We start from the raw sequence: 18,809 nt of genomic DNA on the forward strand, positions 1-18,809 counted from the left end.
GATACATTGTGCTATGTTACCTAGTCATATTGTGAAGAAGGGTGTGCGATTGGAAAGGGGGGGGGGGGGGGGGGGGTCAATAGTGCTTTTAAAAAACACAGCATGGACTAGAACATTGTCTTAACGCAGCATCCTTTCTTAAAAATAAACTTTACTCATCCCAAGAGGATTGCTAATAGCAGCAGAAGCTAACAGTCATGGTTTTTTTGGAGCTCAATACCCACAAGGCAAAACAAAACGACCTCCTATAACTCCTTCATCATTAGCATTTCCTACCTATTAGTGCTGAGCTGAAGATGACGTTAAATAGCAACAAAAACAATAGACTGCTCTTCCTTGATAGCCAAGATGCCCTTCAGCTAAATCTAAGGACGAGACGATGGGGGGAGGGGGGGGGGACTAATTCTGTATTCTAGGCAGGATCAAAATAGCAGGCATGAGATATAAATAAAGGGAGTGGAAATGAGAACTTCACACATCCCTGCTTGTCAGAGGGCCAATGAAGATGCATAGTGTGGAGGCATCAGCTATGGAGGCTTGACAGATACAGGAAGTATGGACTATACCTGGTTCTAGACCTTTGTGGGAGTTTTGTTTTTTGCAAAAAACCTGATTTTCACCTTTTTCCCCACTTCATATTTTTGGAAAACACTTTTTAGATTTGATGGACCCTGTACTGCTGGAAAAAACTCATTGTGACAGTTGTAAACAAGTAGAGCAATGGCGAGGGGTTTGTGTGTACCTATGTGTGAGTATAAATATAGGATTGTTTGCTTTTGCAGGGGTGCACTAGCATGTGGGTATGCTTGTATTTACCCACTGCATAACATATCAGTCCTAGACTCCTGAAATTTCCCCAGGTGTGTTTATATTTCTCCCATATTGACCATTTCTTGCCTGTAAAATGTCCAACTTTGTTAACTCAGACTGTTTTATGGCTGCTGTTGCACAGAACACTTCTCCACCTCCCCTCCTTCCCTTTGCTAGAATTAAATTTAGAAAGAAAATCATTTTAATGAGAGTCAGGGGAGTAGGGATAAACGGATGGATTATCTTTAGAAAGAGAAGAACTAGCTCATTAAGGTGAGCTGTATCTCACAGCAATGTTCTGGTAATTACACAGCGCATAATGCCAAGGAAGGGCTCATCGCCTGCTGCAGCACAAATGCCATCTACTGGTGGGACCAGATTATGAACGTGTGTATGTTTGTGTCACTGTATGTGCATATAAATTGTTCCTTTGTGTGTTTGCTCATTTAGTTTGATGCCAAACACTGCCTGTGTAAGCACAGATAATGTGAAAGTTTACATATTACACTACTAGACAAAAATGTCTGACATTACCATTAGAGTTTTTTTGTGTACATGTAACTCTTGTAGCTTTTCATCAATTTTCCTGTGAGTCCTGTGTGTTTTACTATCAACTCATTTGTTTCAGATGTCCATATTTTGTACCTGCTTCTGTTCCTCTCCTAGGCTGTCCCACATGGAGGCCACAATCTTGGAGACATCTCCAAAGGTGGCGTTGGGATTTTGGCCCTTGATGGCTGCCTGGGTGTCTCTGAAGAAGAGTGCGTAGGCCGACACGGGTTTCTGTGGCTCGTTGGGGTCCTTCTTCTTCTTCTTCTTCTGGGGTTTGGGTTTGGGCTTCATCATTTCTGCTGAGGACCTTTTCTCACTATTTATCTAGAGGCAGAAAGAGTGATGGAGAGAGAAAGACAAAGACATTGCCGGTCATAAATCAGTTGATGAAAATAACTTGAGGAGTCTTTTGGTATGCAGCAGTGTATTTATGGACATGATGCATTGACTGAATATGACACTCTTGAAAAAAACTATGTACAAACTATAAAAGTATATACAAAATATATTTTAAATATAAACCCCCAGTGGTTACCACTGTGCACATGCGGTCAGCATCAATAAAATAGAAGATTCAAAGAATGCCGAGTGAGTGAGAGAAAGCAGTAGAGTACTGCAAAGAGCAGCCAAGGCTTCTACTGAGAAAACAGATCAATTTACGGATTATATTAAAATTTCATGTCATGATTATCCTGGCCAAAAAGCTAGAGAGCTATTTTTCAAATCACAGATGTGAGGATATTCACAATTATACTCATAATAGGAATTACATTGTATCATGATAAAAATGTATATCATCCCATCCCTAATGAAAACTAACAGGTCACCAGTGAGACAGGTTAGCATCTGAGGTGTCGCAGGGGAGGTGTGGTTCAGGAGAAACTAGCTAAAGATGGGATATGGTGTAGAGTCCAGGGCGAATTCAAATCTCATTGGTAGCAGTTCCACTTGGTTTCACATTGGTACTACTTTCTCACTTCTTAAAGGACTACTGTGTATGATTTAGTGGCATCTAACTGTGAGGTTGTGGATTGTCACCAACTGAATACACCTCCCCTTGCCCTCCCCTTCAAAGCATATAGGAGAACCTATGGCGGTTGTGAAAATTAAGAAAATTCCAAAAGTTGCTCTCTTAGAGCCAGTGTTTATTTGTTCTGGTTCACTGTAGAAATATGGTGGCCTCTGTTGAAGATGACCTGCTTCCTATGTAAATATAAAGGGCTCATTCTAAGGTAACAAAAACATAACATTCCTTATTTTCAGGTAATAATACAATAATTCAAACATACTTATGAACATTATATAACATTTATGCCATGTCCATTCTGATAGATGCCACTAAATTCTACATACTGCACCTTTTAATAGTCAGATTCATGGATATTTTCAGATGTTATCTCAATAGTGCAATCTTTATTTTTCTCTTTCATGTAGATACATAATTAAATTCTACTTTTTGAGAAAACAAAGATTAAATCTATATATTTGAAGGATGTACCCAGTTGGTTTGTCAACAATAGCACACTGCAATCTCACTACATTTTCAGCAGGGAAGAATCACATCTGTGTTATGTACTAGATCCAATACACATGAATACATTTTCATTTTCCATGAAGGGCTTTGACGGGGAGTCAAATCCAGGTCACCTGATCCTGGTTGTGATTCTATATGGAAATTGCCTTCTTTGCTGAGGAGAGAACACATCAAGCACGAGAGAAAGTGGGAGAGGAAGGGTGCGGAGTAAGAGAGAGAGAGAAAGAGAGGACGATAAGGAACAAGAGATGTGGCTGAGAGAGGATGGCGAGGAAGGAGTGACGGCTTGATGTTGCCATTAGTATCAGTGGAACATCAGTTAACCTGATTTCTTGGTTGCTATAAAGGCAGGAAAAACAATCCAATTTCCCATCCATATAATAGAAAATATAATGACATACTGAATATATAATGATCAACATTGTTATTATGTTAAATTTATGGTTGATGGGTTATGGAGAGTTACTGAAATGCTGTTCGGGTCTTTGAGTGAAGTGAAAGTGAACTCCTTTTTGTGGCAAAGAGAGACCATCTTTAAGGCCAAGTTCCTATTTCATCAAGTTGCATTTTAGACATTTTGAACAGCTTTGAATATTCTCTTTTATAATCCACTGATCCTGGGTTTCAGTGTTAAAACGCAGCAGGGAGGAAAACAAACCATGAAAAAGATTTGTCACTGCGCAAGTATCAAACAGCAACTTGAGGACATTTAAAGACATTCACATCCATCTAATGCATACTTATCACTGGATTAAGCAACAGCCATGTTCTCTCCTTTAACTGTCAATTTGAAAACAGAAAATGACTGCCTTTGAAAATCACATTGTTTCAGCAAAGCATTCGCAGCCAAACAACATACTGTATTTCACACAGCATGAAATTAACTAATCAAAATTCAAGGTCCAGGAGCACATTTGGCAGCTAAAAAAAACAAAAAAAAAAACAACTTCAAAATGGCTTTTGTGGTGTGTGGAAATGAATGGGTGTTCCCATTTAGGGTGATGTGAAAGTATTGCTTGTCTATTTCACAGCTTACAGGTAATATACTTTTTGTTTTAGTGCGAGGATGCCTGGTTTCATTAAAAAATAATCATCCTTCACTTTTAGGCAATGAGGCAGAAGACAGGCATTTGAAATGACATCTGTTCCACCCAAGCCTTTGAAGTGAAAATAGAATAAACTGAAGGTAGAGCTAATGGAATGACAAAATAGAGAAAAAAACAGAAGGCTAAATAATCTCCAGGAAATTTCACATGTATTCATGTAGTGGAGAGAGTGATGGCACACAACCGCTCGCAGCAACATGCAATCAAGCAGAGAACAAGGGGCATATTCTTTCATTATTTTCCTCTCTTAAGGTACGATTCATGTTTGTGAACTTATAGGAGGCTGACAGAAATACCAATGAAAGACTGAAAAGACTATAGATGAAAAATGAATGATGAAGAAAATGAGTAAAATAAATAAAACATGACCAGCTACAGTACATCAATATTTGTCATTTTCATACTGTAGTCATGTGAAGGATACAATTAAGTTGATTATTAACTGTGACTAATTAAAAGACACATAATCTAGTTTCCTGATCAAGTCACTTTTTTCTTACACAGTTTCATAATGTACATTTCTTATGATAATTTTTTTTACTAGTTTGTAGGAGGGGATTTTTTGCAGTTGCCCTGTGGTTTACGTGACCAGAATTAAATTTGTATTAGATATCAAATATCAGCCATCATGTGGATAAAATTACTCAGACGTTGGAACCAGTGGTTGCTTTTCTGTCTTCCTCTTTTCCTTATCACAAAAATGTTCATCACACAGGTTTTATTTGATAGCTTTACAAATTATTGATGGTGGATAAACAAATATCCACTACACTGTATCAAGCTTATTTTCCCCCGTTTTCCCATGCAGGTGAAGAGAACAGTAATGATTATGACAGCTGTTGTTGTCAGTTGAGGAAAAAGAGAGTCACATCCCTTATTCATAATGCAAAATCGTGTGGCTGCACTGCATTCTGGTCTATTTTCTGATACTGTCAGAGGAGAGATTGGTATCTAGTCCTCTTCTACGATGGATTTTTCTCCCCCTGTGACTGTTGATGCAAAATGGTGAGTCTATAAAGCTCTTTGATTCTGATGTGCTGACACTGGATCCTGATGTTTACCATTCATATTTTAGACTGTTGGACATTTATCTCCTGTCCTGCCCCACTGTAGGAGACATCTTGACATGATATGGAGACATTTTTTTTCTACAATTGGCCACTTATTCACTTGAATCAGAGCGATATACTCTCCAAACAACAGATTGCAAGCTAAATTGTTTAAAGCTATTTTCTCCTAATTTGAAATGTCCAATTTCCCAAAAAACCAACCCTTGCTTGCAGATGGAGGTTCAGTAAGTATATTTATTACAGTAACTCACAATCACATGTTTCCCCCAGGAATATACATCTCGAAGTGTCCCTTTTGCTTTCAAGTCACATTGAATAAATAATATTTACCAATATAACTACAATTCAAAGAGTGTCAAATGAAAATGCTGGGAAACAGAGGTGGTGTGCAGTCACAACAGAAATGTAAACTGCAGTGAGCATGTGCAAAGGTCTTCTTTTGAGCATTGTCATTTCCTGTTCTTCCTGCTCCACTTTAATTATAGCTTGCAAGCCAAATCACAGGGGTAATTTGGGTAAATAGCAGCAATAATAAAGCATTATCAGGTGTAATGTGATAACGTTCTTATCTTCACATTTCTTGGTAGGTTACCATCTGTGGAGATGGATAACCAATACCACAGAATTTGTTTGATGATTATTGACAGGGTATCATTATATATATAAAAAAACGCCAGTGCCAATACAGCTCCTGAGTTTTTGTACTTACACCAATAAAACATTTTAGATCTAAAACTTTCTGAGATGTCATTTGATGACAGATTTTGGTATACATTTAAGTCTGTATCAAAAAGTATTTGGTTGTAATATCCAGTTGTAACTATGTAGAGACCAAAATATATAAAAATAACTTTTTCAACTTTTTCAGCTTTTAGAAACAGATTTTCTCCAAACAAGAGGTCAAACAGCCCATTTCCAGCGCAGCCTGAGACAAAAGCATTTTCACTTCAGCTATATTTTTAAAACCACAATGTAGATGACAAAAACAGCAGATGGCTGTTGCTAGGTAAGGCACCATCATGTCCTGTAAAGTCTAGTGGAGTCTAAATATATTTTGTACACAGCTTTCTAGTTTACTGGCGGAAGATTGAACTATGGTGTCAGCCTTAGCTTGCTCATCCCATCAGCGTTTCTGTTGTCTGAGAGAAAGAGAGAGAGAGAGAGAGAGAGAGAGAGAGAGAGAGAGAGAGAGAGAGAGAGAGAGAGAATGACAGAACGAGAGAGACGGAGAGAGAGAGAGAGAGATGGAAGGGGTGGTGGATAATGTGGGGAGAGAGATAGGGAGGAGGGGGGGTAGCTGTAATTCTGAATGGACAGCACTGCATTGGCAAGACAAGATTAGAATTGACAGCCTGATAACTGCGTCACTATCAAAACAGCAGAGAGAAAGAGAGAGAGAGAGAGAGATAGAGAGAGAGGGGGGGTGAGGAAGTGAAGAGAGCGAGACGCAGAGGAAAATAGAGAGAAAGAGTTGATGTAAAGGGAACAGATAAAAGGAAGAGGAGAGGCGGAGTGAGGGTTGATAACAAAAAGAAGGACGGACTCAGACATGGAGACTGACAGAGTTTAAGAGACATGAAAATTAGACAATAAAACCAGGTAATAGTGTGGGAGAGTATAAAAGTGCTCGGCCAATCACAGCCTCCTGAATATATGCACCATCATCATCATATACACTGAGCAGCAGAGTGGAGAGTGCTGCACGGTGTATTGATTTCAAAAGGCCATAAAAACAAACAGAAGTACTAAGAGGTGATGCACAGATACACTCTCTCTTTACTGTGATGGCCATTATACCAAAGTATGATGCAGAAACTGAACACAACACTGAATCAAATCCAAATGCCCTCTATATCCAAAGTGTATACATAATGTTCCAAACAATAATGTATAATGTGAAAAATACTCATGGCATTGGCCTTCAGTGTGTAATACAGTTTGCATTATGTAGTTAGTGTCAGCACAAAATACATGATAAACCATACTATTATTTGCAAGGAAAATCCTCTAAATGTACACTGGCCTGACGAATGAGATAAAGAACAAGCACTACTCAGCAGCTGGGTGTGATGCAGAGGAGAGCCTCTTTAAAGCAGCGTTTCAAGAACATCAATCAAAGATTAATAGTGAAATAATCTTTGACCAAGGACCTACTGGGGGAAAAGAAGCTAGTAAAAAGTAGTTTTAACTGGGGGGACTTTTCTATAACAAGAACACATTTAGAATGGGCTTTCTTGGTGCTTCATTGTCTAAATGTTGTGTTAAGAATGAGCCATGAAAGACGCTCATGACCCTTCCCTGAAATAGAAATTTTTATTCAGCTTTGGTCAAAGCAAGAATGGTTGTGTCCGAAAGCACTTGAAATTTAGCCCAATAAGTGCCTTTAAACATTTCCAGAATTGAATAAACATATTTACACATCCAGCAGATGTGGAGCAACATTATCATTCATTTAAAGTTGTGTTTGTGTCAGCCTGATAATTGTAAATCCAACATCCACTCATCTGTTTGCCCCTTCAGCTCTTGACTGCCAAATGCCCCAATTGATTCACCAGCTACTTGCTAACTTTGTTTATCTGACATTTGGTTTTGAGCATGTAGCATACAGTGGGAGTTTTAAGATCATTTTAGCTGAAAACAGCTGCCTGTTGCTTAAAACATTGCTGATGAGAGCAGTGAGAGTGAACCAGAACATTTAAGTTGTGGGTCAGAAAGCCATAACAATGAACTAGAAGTAGCTATTTAGTGCTATGCTCCTAAGATCTGAAGGGAACTGAAAAATGGTGGGCTTGTCAGTATGAACGACTCTTTTTATGTACAAGTAGTCATCACGTAAACATATTGATTATAACTGATTTAAAAGGATCAACATAGCAATATCATCAGTCTCATCTCATCCACCCCTTTTATATAGTGACGCCAACTCAGCAAGGCACATTGTGTTCAGGTGGTAAAATGATAAGTTGATAAACTGTATTTTCATTTATTTTTTATTTTTTATATATTTTAAAGAAACTGACCAAGCAAAATTCCACAATGCTATTTGTGAAAAATGTATCTGTAGTACACTAGAATGGATCTCTTCAACAGTACAAGCACGGACCTCTACAAACCAGCATACTGGAGTGCAGCACAGCTTAGTGCAGCTGTTACAGACTCTAAGCCTTTGTGGGTTTATAAATAGATAAATGACCATGGTTAGAGCTGCAGCAGTGAGAATAATGTAATTTCAAGATGCCATATATAATTTTTCTGCAATTTTCACCACCAGCTGTAACATGCCGCCTTAAGGAAAAAGTGGGTTCCTGAAGGTTGTATAGTGCAACGAAAATATCAGTGATTGTGGCATACGTCTTTCATGTGTGGCTACAAAGTCAACTGGTTTAAAAATGTGAAAACATCCATCCAGTTGTTAGCTACAATGTATATGGATGCAGTTGGTGCAAAACATTTGGATAAATAATACTATCCTATATTTATTCTTTTTTATTTTAATTTTTTTTACCTCTCTTTGACAGTATTATGTATTTGACCATTATGTCAATCTTCTCCACTTATACTGTAAAATCAGATTATTTTGGAGTGGAACTCAAATGTATTTTGAGTACTAAATCAGCAAATCTAAGTTTCTGGAATTAAGGTAGGAGATTACATTTTGGTTTTTATTACATGCATTTCGTTGTTATTTAGATATTGGTTTCAACTAGCATTTCAAAGTGCACCTGCATGTAATACTGTCAAGATTGCTGCCTAACATAAATGTTGGCAGGCACTATGATACTTTAAACAAAGCTGTTTGTTATCTGAATGAGTCAACCTTGTCTAAACGGAGACTACGAGTAGATACCATAAATGGAATACGAAATGATTGTGATGCATGTGAGAGTCAACTTGAGCTATAAATCTCCATAAATGTTTCATATTGTACACAAACTGTCAATTATTTTACAATCACCCTTATGTTAGTCTTGTCTGTGTATATCCCCATCATCTAGTTCACCATGAAGGCTTGATAGGTTAAACTATGTCTTAAAAAATATACCATGCGTTCCTCATCTGGAAGCTATTACAACTCCATGTTAGACTGCCCATCTGTAAGCAATGAACAGGACTGCATGTCAAAGCCACCGCACTGATCTCTGAGTAGAACCAGGCATCCGTCGAGAAAGCAGCACTCATCAAATAAAAATACAGCCCAGCCCAAACAATAATGAACCGGAAGTGCAGATTCATGGTTGTGATTTAAAAAACATGAAAGGACATCAGTAGGAATCGTATAGACCTGATCCATAAAGAGCCCATTATGGAATTTGTATCCATTTCTGGTACCATGCCATTACAAATATACAATGTCTTTATGATGTGGAATACTTTGTTAGTGTTTTCAGACATGCAGACTTGCACTACTAAGCTAGCAATGTGGATTTGATTTCAACCAATATTCCCAATGCAGATATTTTAATTCAACAATTTAAAGCAGAGGTAGTCTGTATGATACATCTGACTCTGGAAAATGACTGACAGTTCTGAGGAGCTCCTCCCTACAAGCTTTGCCCAACAGCGCTGGACCTACTTAATCAGCCTAAATTGCAAAGTCGAGGCCCTTGTATTTGGTAATGTGGTGAAAACAGTGGCAAGTGAGCGCTAATTAGATTAACGGTAGTTTAACAAGCTGTTGGAGGGGCCCCCGCAGATTGGATTTTAATAAATAGTGGCAAAAGCATCTGCTATGCACTTCCTGGCTCTGCTGGCATCCTAATTGGCCCCAGTGGGTTGCTGTAGCTCAGCACTACACAGTGCAATTTAGGAGGGGAAAAAGGCAAAATGCTTATCTTCAGTCCAGGTAGGTCTTGGAAACGAAATAAAACATTGTCTTTGTGATTGCATGGCTTCATGGGTAAGACTTTATTAACATTGATAAGATACATCACATTGTTTTTTGTCACTTTAGAACATCTACAATATATCCACAAAGCTGGAAGAGTGAATATCTTAAAGCCCAAATAAAATGGATTTGGACATATGCATCTTTTGCTATTGTTTGTTTTCAAAATAAAATGTTCCCATGATGAGGTCTTTGTGGACGCAACAGCACAGAAAGGAAAAAACAATTAATCAAACATGAATGAGCGACCATAGCAGGGTTATTTCCATAGCAACAGCCCGAGGGGACAACTTGAACCCTTTAATGTGAGCTGGTGATGTCTCTTTGTAAACATCTGCGCAGCGGGGGGAGAAAGCCAATGAGAGAGCCTGGCAACAGAGGCATCACGGGGCAGCAACCTCTTGGTATCAATCGAAGTTTCCATTATCTAGTGCTGAAAGGACCGAAAAGTGCTCTGAAATATTGTATTCCGTAGCATTTTGAGTTGATAAGCGTCTTTGTGCTGTTGCTGTTGAGTGTGCAAAAACATTAAGGTAGTTTTTAATGAAGCATGCAGCTGATAAAAACAATTTGCAAATGATTAGGAAAGAGTGACATTTCAAGAAATAATAGCCATAAGTTAATATTGATGGATTATGATTCACCTGTTTTTTTACTGCTTAAAGACTGACATCAAAGTCACATGAACGAACACCATTTCTTAATGTTATTTCTCTTACATCATGCAACAAATCACAGTCATAATCTCTCTCATACAGATGCCTTATGCAACCTGCAACCAGTAGGCTCTTTCAGCCTCCAGCTGCGACCAACAGCAGGCAGTGTGCAAGTGCACAAACAGTACAAACAGCTATTATTAAGGGTCGCTTGTTGGTGACCATATAGGTACTGGGCTAATTGTCATTTTGCAAGTCCCGGATAGAGGAGGGGGATTTGCTATCAAAGCAATCTGCTTTCTTTATCCATTGATGTGATGAAAATAGATACAGTAAGATTTCTTCTATTAACAATGAGGATTTTAGACTTACAAGAGCAATGCATGAGCTAAAGAGAAAAAAACCATGAAGCTCAGAAAGTAAAAATGAGTAGACCAGAGTAAGTATACAGTAGCAGAATAGTAATTCAGTCAACCACAATCCTCTCTGCATTTAAAAGGGGAAAAAGAACAGCCTACACGTTCTCAGTTGTCCATGCTCAAGTCAACAATCCCTTGTACTAATCTTCTCTCCGTTCTCCGCACAAGAACGGGAATCAGAACATTTCAGGAAAGCAAGTAAACGTATTTTAATATCTTATTATTGCCATTAAACACTCTAGAGAGTATGAATAAGGAGTTTTTTGCTCTATGTCAGTGCTGAAACAACTCAGCAGTGAATGGGTAGCATGTTGAGCCTGGCAACACCAGGTATCAGTCACATTCCTGAAAACACTCTTGTCCCAAACCTCAGTGGTTCCTTGGGCGAGAGTAATGGCTTCTTTGCGCTGGGCTGCGCCATGCTATTGTAGAATCACAGAGCGGTTAATTGAAACAAATGACTCTAATAATGGGACATTATCCCCACAGGCTGACTTTGTGGTGGGCCTAATTAGCGTTGCGGTGGTGGCGAGGAGGACGAGTCACCACGCTGATCCCTCAAAGGAAGCAGCCGAGCCCCCCTTTTAAGTGGGCAGTACAGGATTCTCCCACTTACCCGGTGTAGGGCTTTTTCAAAAACCAGCGTGGTAAATGTAAACACATTTAGTAAGTCACTGCTCTGTTAGGCGCAGCGCTGTGGCATTTTTTTCTTTTCTGCTTTTCAACCCTTCCTCACTGGGCCAGCCAGAAAGGTTTGAGGTCAGAACAAGCACCTTAATAATTTATTGAAATATAAATGGCTAAAAACTACAGTTTCTTCTTTAGACAATATTTCAAATAAATTAATTACTCATCTACTCTACAAAATGTCATAAAGTAATAAAAAAATCCCGATAAAATAATTTCAATTTGAAATCATACAATAAGAAAAGCAAATTATCTAATTTCAGAAGCTTAAAATGTTTTTTTTCTTGATGAACAAATTGCTGATTAATGTTCTGTTGATTGACTAATACATTAAGCAACTAATTGTTTTGACAATAATTATGATTATTGCCAACTCTTCACCTTACTGTCCTCTTGTGTGTCATCACATTCTCCTTTAGAGCGTCAATGGTCCGTAACTAATGTGACAACATGAGATATTGTTTTCCAGATGTATTCTGATCACCGCTGAAATCTGTTTTTGCCAAATTGTTTACCCTTGTACATGATGATCCCAGAAAGTCAGCTGTAATGCAGAGCTCAAATCTCTGTGACCAAGCTGTTTTAAATATTCATTAGTTGTAACAGTCGCCTAAGGTTATTTGAATTAGCAGCATGAATATTCATGAACTGCAATGAATGTGCATTTGTTTTTAATGCTCAATCCGTTAATACTCTTCTTCATTACTTCACTCTGAACCCTGCATAATAAGCTGCGCAAAACAAAGCTTTACTTTTTAAAGCACAATCCTCTTTGGAAGCCTATTTGTTTCAGTTTAAATGAAACGGGAGTGCCCTACCAATTATCTCGCTGTCATTTCTCTTGACAACTACAAGACACATTGTTTGCCCCTGTTGTGGAGTGTAGCACTGAAGGGCATCTGTCTTTTTGTGAAATGAAAAGCCACAACAGAAAACATTTCTACTGTTACAAAAAGTGATTTATCTGGGATGTCACCAAGATGTCATATCTATCCCAGTGAAAGGCAGCAGAGCAAGCAGGTCATATGAGATATGTCTAAAACCTACATTGAAAAAAAAGACTGCTGTTTCAATTTAAAAAAACACAAGTAATCCAGCTGCACTGAGCATGTGAAGTCAAGTCAAACTGCAATTTTTCAGTGGCATATTTTTTTTTAATATTTAAAAAAAGTTTATTTTTAAGGCTGTTCTTTTTCTCATTAAATAGTTGGCAGTAGAGGTGTCTGTCATTAAATGTGATCTTCCAGATTTATACATTGGTGAGCACTTTAGGCCACTGTCTGAGTTTTATTGGGGAATGAATGTGACTGTTTGTATACAACTAATTATATTGAGGGCCTTTGTCTGTATTCACCCTTATACTCTCTGGCAATTATCAGTTCTGGATATCGCTCCTTGAAATATTTCACAACGATTTCCTGTTCTAAAATGAAAAGCTAGTGCTTACCATTTAATGGTTTGATTGGGTCCCTATCTAACTATATCTGCACTGCCAATAACTGCAGCTGTCAATATAGTTTTTATGTCACCGCTTTAAAATAGTTATGGTTTTTTCCCTCGTTGTCTATGTCCTAAATGCCAAGTGATGCAAAATAAATTTCCTTTTGCAGATTAAATGAAGTCAAGCTCACATAACCTTGTAGCAATCAGTGACTCTGACAAAGACTGATCCTGAAAATACATACACGCAAGCATGCACACATGCATGCACGCACACATCAACACACAGCACACACATAGTGTACACACACAGCACAACAGTGCTCATTTGCATGTAAATGCCACAGTGCAAACAAACTATACTTATGCTCTGCACACTATTAATGCATGTAAAAATAACATCAATGCTGACATGAACTAATGCAAATACCAATCTGCATTACATCTCTTAATACAGTTTGAGATAAGGCTAACATTGTTTTCCAAAGCTAAAGCTCCATTAATCAATATTTCTTTATATTATTTGTGTGGTCTGAAAGAGGTTGCTTGCTGTGAATTATCGCCCAATTATGCAGCTCTATGCAGCTTTTTAGACTCTTCTAGCTCGTTGTTTTGGTTTTCTGTCTAACAAATGTCCATCTGCAACAAGTAGGGATTTCATCTTAGAACAGGAAATCATTGTGAAACATTTGAAGAGTGATACTTAGGTATCCAGAACTGAGCAGCATCTTCAACTGACAATATCCAGGATATCAACCACAATATCAACCACAACTTGCCAGTATCTAAACAATGTGTGATTTCTGTCTAAGACATCACACATCCTGCCAAAAATATTAATCTAGCCCAATATATTTAACAAAACGATGCACAATCCCCACCAGGAATCGTGTGAATGTCTGTGTGACATAAACTATCTGGCAGTTGCTTCTTTGGCAGGCAGGGATTTCCCTCCCTAACCAGCCTCATTACACCAGTAACAAGACAGGGGCTGGTGCTCTGTTTCAATATTTAAACGCTCTGGCGCCCCTCAAGGCTCCATGTTGGGGCCGTTCTGCAAACTCCTCCACGACCCCTCATTACTGTCTGCTGGCAAGTGTCCCCCCTCTTTTATTACATCAAAGAGATAGATCTCACTGGCAACTTCCCCCCGCTGTAGCTTCAGCCAGACCTGAACGATCAGGGGGCTTGTTGAACATGAGACCTCTGGATGCCACCTCTTCCCCTTGCACCACAGTGGTAGAACCGCTGACAGCTAAGGATGAGATAGGGATTCTCCCTCAGACGAGCATTCACACGACAACTTGTTACATTTCACAGTGTCCAGTCAACCAAGACTTGACTCTTTCTGCCTCGATTCAAAGAAGCTGACAGAGTAGGTCAGCGTTGTGGGGAGGCGTTAACAGAATGTAAGAGCATTTCTGATTGACAGCTCTGTCTTTTATAATGCCGATGTTGATCCTTCTGCTTGTTGGAGTCCTTGTAAATGGTGCAATTTCAAAACTGACAGCTAAGACTATTACGAACAACATGCCAGTGTAGCATAAAGGATCAACCCCTACACCTGAACAAAATGCTGGATCTGTCTGTTAAAAATAAAAATAGAATATCCAAACCTGGATATACATCAAATGTACAACCTTTGAAATTTGCCTAACACAAAGCATGTATTTGACACCAGTTTTTCAATCAGCTACACATCTTGTGATTTATCAGCTAATATTTCTGCTGCCTGTGGAGTCATAATTAGATGGAAAAGAGGAGGTTGTCAGACAGGATAAATTTAGCAGGAAAAACACAGGGCTCTTGTAGAGACACGCTGTTCTTCAGGTCAGAAATCTCAAGATTATTATGTAGTCAACTGTAAATTAACAGAAATTAAAGACTTTAAAGCTACAAGGATGGACCAGTGAAAAATAGTGTGCCTATGCAGCATGATGATGATGGTCAATCCACTGCTCTCAATCCTGTAATGATTTAACTCTGTTTGCTGTAGGATCGATGTGTGCTGAAAAAGAGAATCCCAAAGCAGGGAGAAGTTTACAGAGCTTTAGCCTTAGGCTAAATGTTGTACAAAAACCAGCAACAACATCCCTGGAGATGAAGCGTATCTGTTGCTCCAGCTGAGCTTGTACTTGTAGGAGGTTTATATGTGCACTGAAGGATAGCTTTTATTGTAGACAAGTGTATCCTTAAGGTAATGCTGTCGACTTCTTATTTGCTTCTTCAGTGACGGTGAAAGAAGACTGTTCAACGATTAACGTTTTGGTTTTCCAGCTATCTCCTCCAATTTTGTGGATTTTACTAAGGCCTTTGTCAATACAATAAAACAAGGTAAAGACTCCTCAGAGCCTATTTCCATCCACCCTTATTATTCTTTAAACATTCAGCTGATATACATTCAATCTTGCTTATTATACCTTTATCAGTATGAAATTAAGGTTAATTGACTTTGCTAGGGAAACATCAAATGAAGCATCCCTAATGGAACCAAAATGAAAATAACGTCATCTTCAATTGCTTTAAAATATTTTTCAATATACAGCCTACTTTCCTATTCCTCAGCCTCAGAAATAAGCTCCTCTTGTCCCAGGAGCCCCCCCCCTCCCCACTTCTTCCTTATCGGTCATCTATTTTTCCAGAGTAAGCTATTACTTGCGGAGGTTGCTAGGCAACAAGAAATATTAATAGCGGCTATTATTAGCCAGGCTCTGCTAGAGTAGTACTAAAATGTGGAAGTGGGAAACATGAATGTGTTACATAAATCTCTGGACCTTTCACAGTGTGTGCAAGTCTCTGTTTGTGCAGTGATTTATTGCAATGACGGTTCATTTATGAGAAAAGGGGGTGTGAAATAAGAAAATGGAACATTACCCTGAAGGGCTATTTGAAAATAAATAATTGCAAAGGTGAAACAAAAGCTGTTTAAAAACCAGGCACTCCCTATCTGTTTCCTCCTGAAATAATAAAAAAGGAGCTGCTTTGTTACATATCCTTGCACATGAACATAACAAAAGTACCTTTTATGCATGCATACAAGCATACAGAGACACAGTTTATATGTCATCTACTAAAATCAAATCATCTAAATTATTGTATAGGTTTCCTCAAGTCAGCCATCAACACTAAAAAGTAGATCATCTATAAATGTTCTAGTTGACAGCAACTTTCTCATGCACTGAGCATATTCAGCACAGTAGCCGGTGGATTGTGACCTAATCCTGAAGACTGCCTTTAATGGAGGCCTTAGCTACCACCCACAGAAAAAAATGGAGCCTGCAACTTATGCAGTTTGATTCTGAAAATCACATAAGACCTGATTAACGGAGGATAAATGCCACGGATGTTCACATTAAAGCATAAATATTCATGATGGAGGGCAGAGAGAAAAAAGTAATATTTATGTCAGATGAAAGTATATAACGTTGAATAATTCACCACACAGGCCATCTATAATTCATCTGGTTCGATTCTATGATTAAAGCATTTGAATGTGTTCGCCAGGGGTGTTTACATGTTCAGTCTGAAGCATGTTTAACACAAGAAAAAGTCCCTTTACTGGAGGGGGGAGTGGAGGTCCTTTTGAAAAGAAAAAGTAGCTGACAAGGGATATCCCCCCTCCTCGTCAAGGTTTTCTATTCAAAATCTGCCCCCCACCCTCCATCCCTTCATCCCTAACCCCATCTTTTTTTTTTTGCTTTGCCGATCATAACGAAAGAAAATGTGCAGTGCTGAGCTTCTTGCTGTCTTTCTTGGCTCACTTTGAGGCAATGAAATCTTTGAGTTGTGCAGCTGAATAGATATTAAAGGAGCTCTGCTGCAAAGGTCTGGGTGTTAAGGAGGCAGCAGCTCTCTGTATTTATAAATGTTGCATATATAAGCTCTGGCTTTGCTCAGACTTCACTGTCTCAGCTTCCTTGGCCTCCAACCGGGCTAATTATCACCCTAATAGAAGAGCGCTTTGCCATTATGAAAAAATGATCAGAGAATATTGTGAGCATTTTCCTGTTTCATTGCTATTTATACAAATTTACAGCTTCAAAGCAGAATCAGATCAATAACTTTTGGAATAATTTTGAAAACTCTTCATGACACGAACATGTGAAACCTTCAGAGAAAATGTTCTCTAAACTGACTTACTGGCTGGCTTCCAGCTCTCTGACCGCAACGACTAATAGCCTACCACAGCGCTTGACTTGCATGATCACAAAGGGCCAGAGCTAAAAAGGGACATACAAAAAAAAGAAGGTGTACTCACTGAGTGCATAGGCCCTGAGAGGAGATGGGTGTCCTGACCCAGCATGTTGGACATCATGAGGGCGGGCAGCTCAGGGTAGGAGTAGGTGTTGAGCAGGCCATTGTGAGGCAGGGAGTGGAAGGGGTACCCTGACTCGTGCTCCATGAGGTGCAGCAGAGAGGGGTCGGCATGGTTGGGGGGTGTGATGGGGGGGATCTCGTAGTCTTCATCCCCTGCTCCTCCTCCTCCACCACCACTATTGCCTCTGCCCTGACTGGAGTAGCTCTGGAAATGCAAAGAAAAGGAAAGATAGAAAAGTGTGAATAAGAAAGGAATGCATCTTTTTAAGGGGAGGATAAATCAGGGAAAGTGAAATCACAGCAACCTTTCCTCATTTATTAATTTTTTCCTAAATGTCTGCATAATCTGTATCCCTATTATATTTTTAAAAAACAAAGGGAATGCACTGGCCACAGATAGTCACTTGCATTCATATCTAGAGACAATTTGGAGTCTATAACCCACCAACAGTAATTTGCTCTTCTTTGGAGCGTGGGAGGAAACTGCAGCACACAGAGAAAATCCACAGGAACACAATGAAAACATAAATTGTACCTGCATCTCAAAACAGTGCCACATTTAGTTACAGCATAAATAAAATAGGAGGCTGGTTGCAACACTTGAATTTCTAAGAAGAACTTGTCCATCAAACAGTCAAACTAAAAAAAAAATGTTTTTATGGGAAAATTGAAATTCCTGAACAAACAAGGACAGGAAAGACTAACAAAGGATGTGCCACAGTAATTAAAAAGCATCACAACTGGCATTTAAATGCACCTGTTGATATTTGTTGTTCATTCGTATTTGCAGTAGTCACTTCAGACTGTTTTGCTGGAAATAAAAATAATTAGAAATGCAAATTGTTGCACTTACAAAAGTGTAAAGAATCCATTCAACAAAAACGTATACAGCAAATTAATTAGAGTTAGACAACAACAGCTGCCGTACAGAGTAATTTGTTTCAAAAATCTTGACAGCTTTAAAGGAAAAAACTGTTAGCTTGCACGCCTTTTAAAAACAAATTCATTATGTGGAAAAACACCACTGACAGTCACTTAGTGGCTATTTTATAATCTCATAATTATAATGCCAATCATATCTTCAGAAATAGAAACACAGGACCAGACAAACGTAACACATCCCTCATTATGAAATGTATCCAGTGTGTCTAAATGACCCCCAGCACATAAAACACCACAAGTTTTATGGTACTAATAAGGTGATACATGAGCAGAGCCCGTGGTTGTCTTTTCCAGGGCCTATCTTGACATAATATTGCACTGAGAAATATGGTTTTGTGCTCTCAAAAAGCATACTGAGGGTATTCACCAGGGAATGAAAAGCAATTTTGTC

The 18,809-nt window shown here is 38.7% G+C and overlaps 1 protein-coding gene across 2 annotated transcripts in view; it reads right to left on the bottom strand.

Annotated features, from left to right (window-relative positions):
* LOC128357182 (thymocyte selection-associated high mobility group box protein TOX-like) overlaps nucleotides 1-18,809 on the bottom strand; it is a 76,575-nt gene that overhangs the window by 6,326 nt on the left and 51,440 nt on the right. For both annotated transcript variants that reach the window (XM_053317439.1, XM_053317440.1), the window contains 2 exons: nucleotides 17,418-17,681; nucleotides 1,456-1,686 (listed from right to left, as the gene is read on the bottom strand). In XM_053317439.1, the coding sequence (XP_053173414.1) occupies nucleotides 1,456-1,686; nucleotides 17,418-17,681 (495 nt within the window). The remainder of the gene's footprint in view (nucleotides 1-1,455; nucleotides 1,687-17,417; nucleotides 17,682-18,809) is intronic.

Source organism: Scomber japonicus, chromosome 4 (genome assembly GCF_027409825.1).
Source record: "Scomber japonicus isolate fScoJap1 chromosome 4, fScoJap1.pri, whole genome shotgun sequence".
NCBI classification, from domain to species: Eukaryota; Metazoa; Chordata; class Actinopteri; order Scombriformes; family Scombridae; genus Scomber; species Scomber japonicus.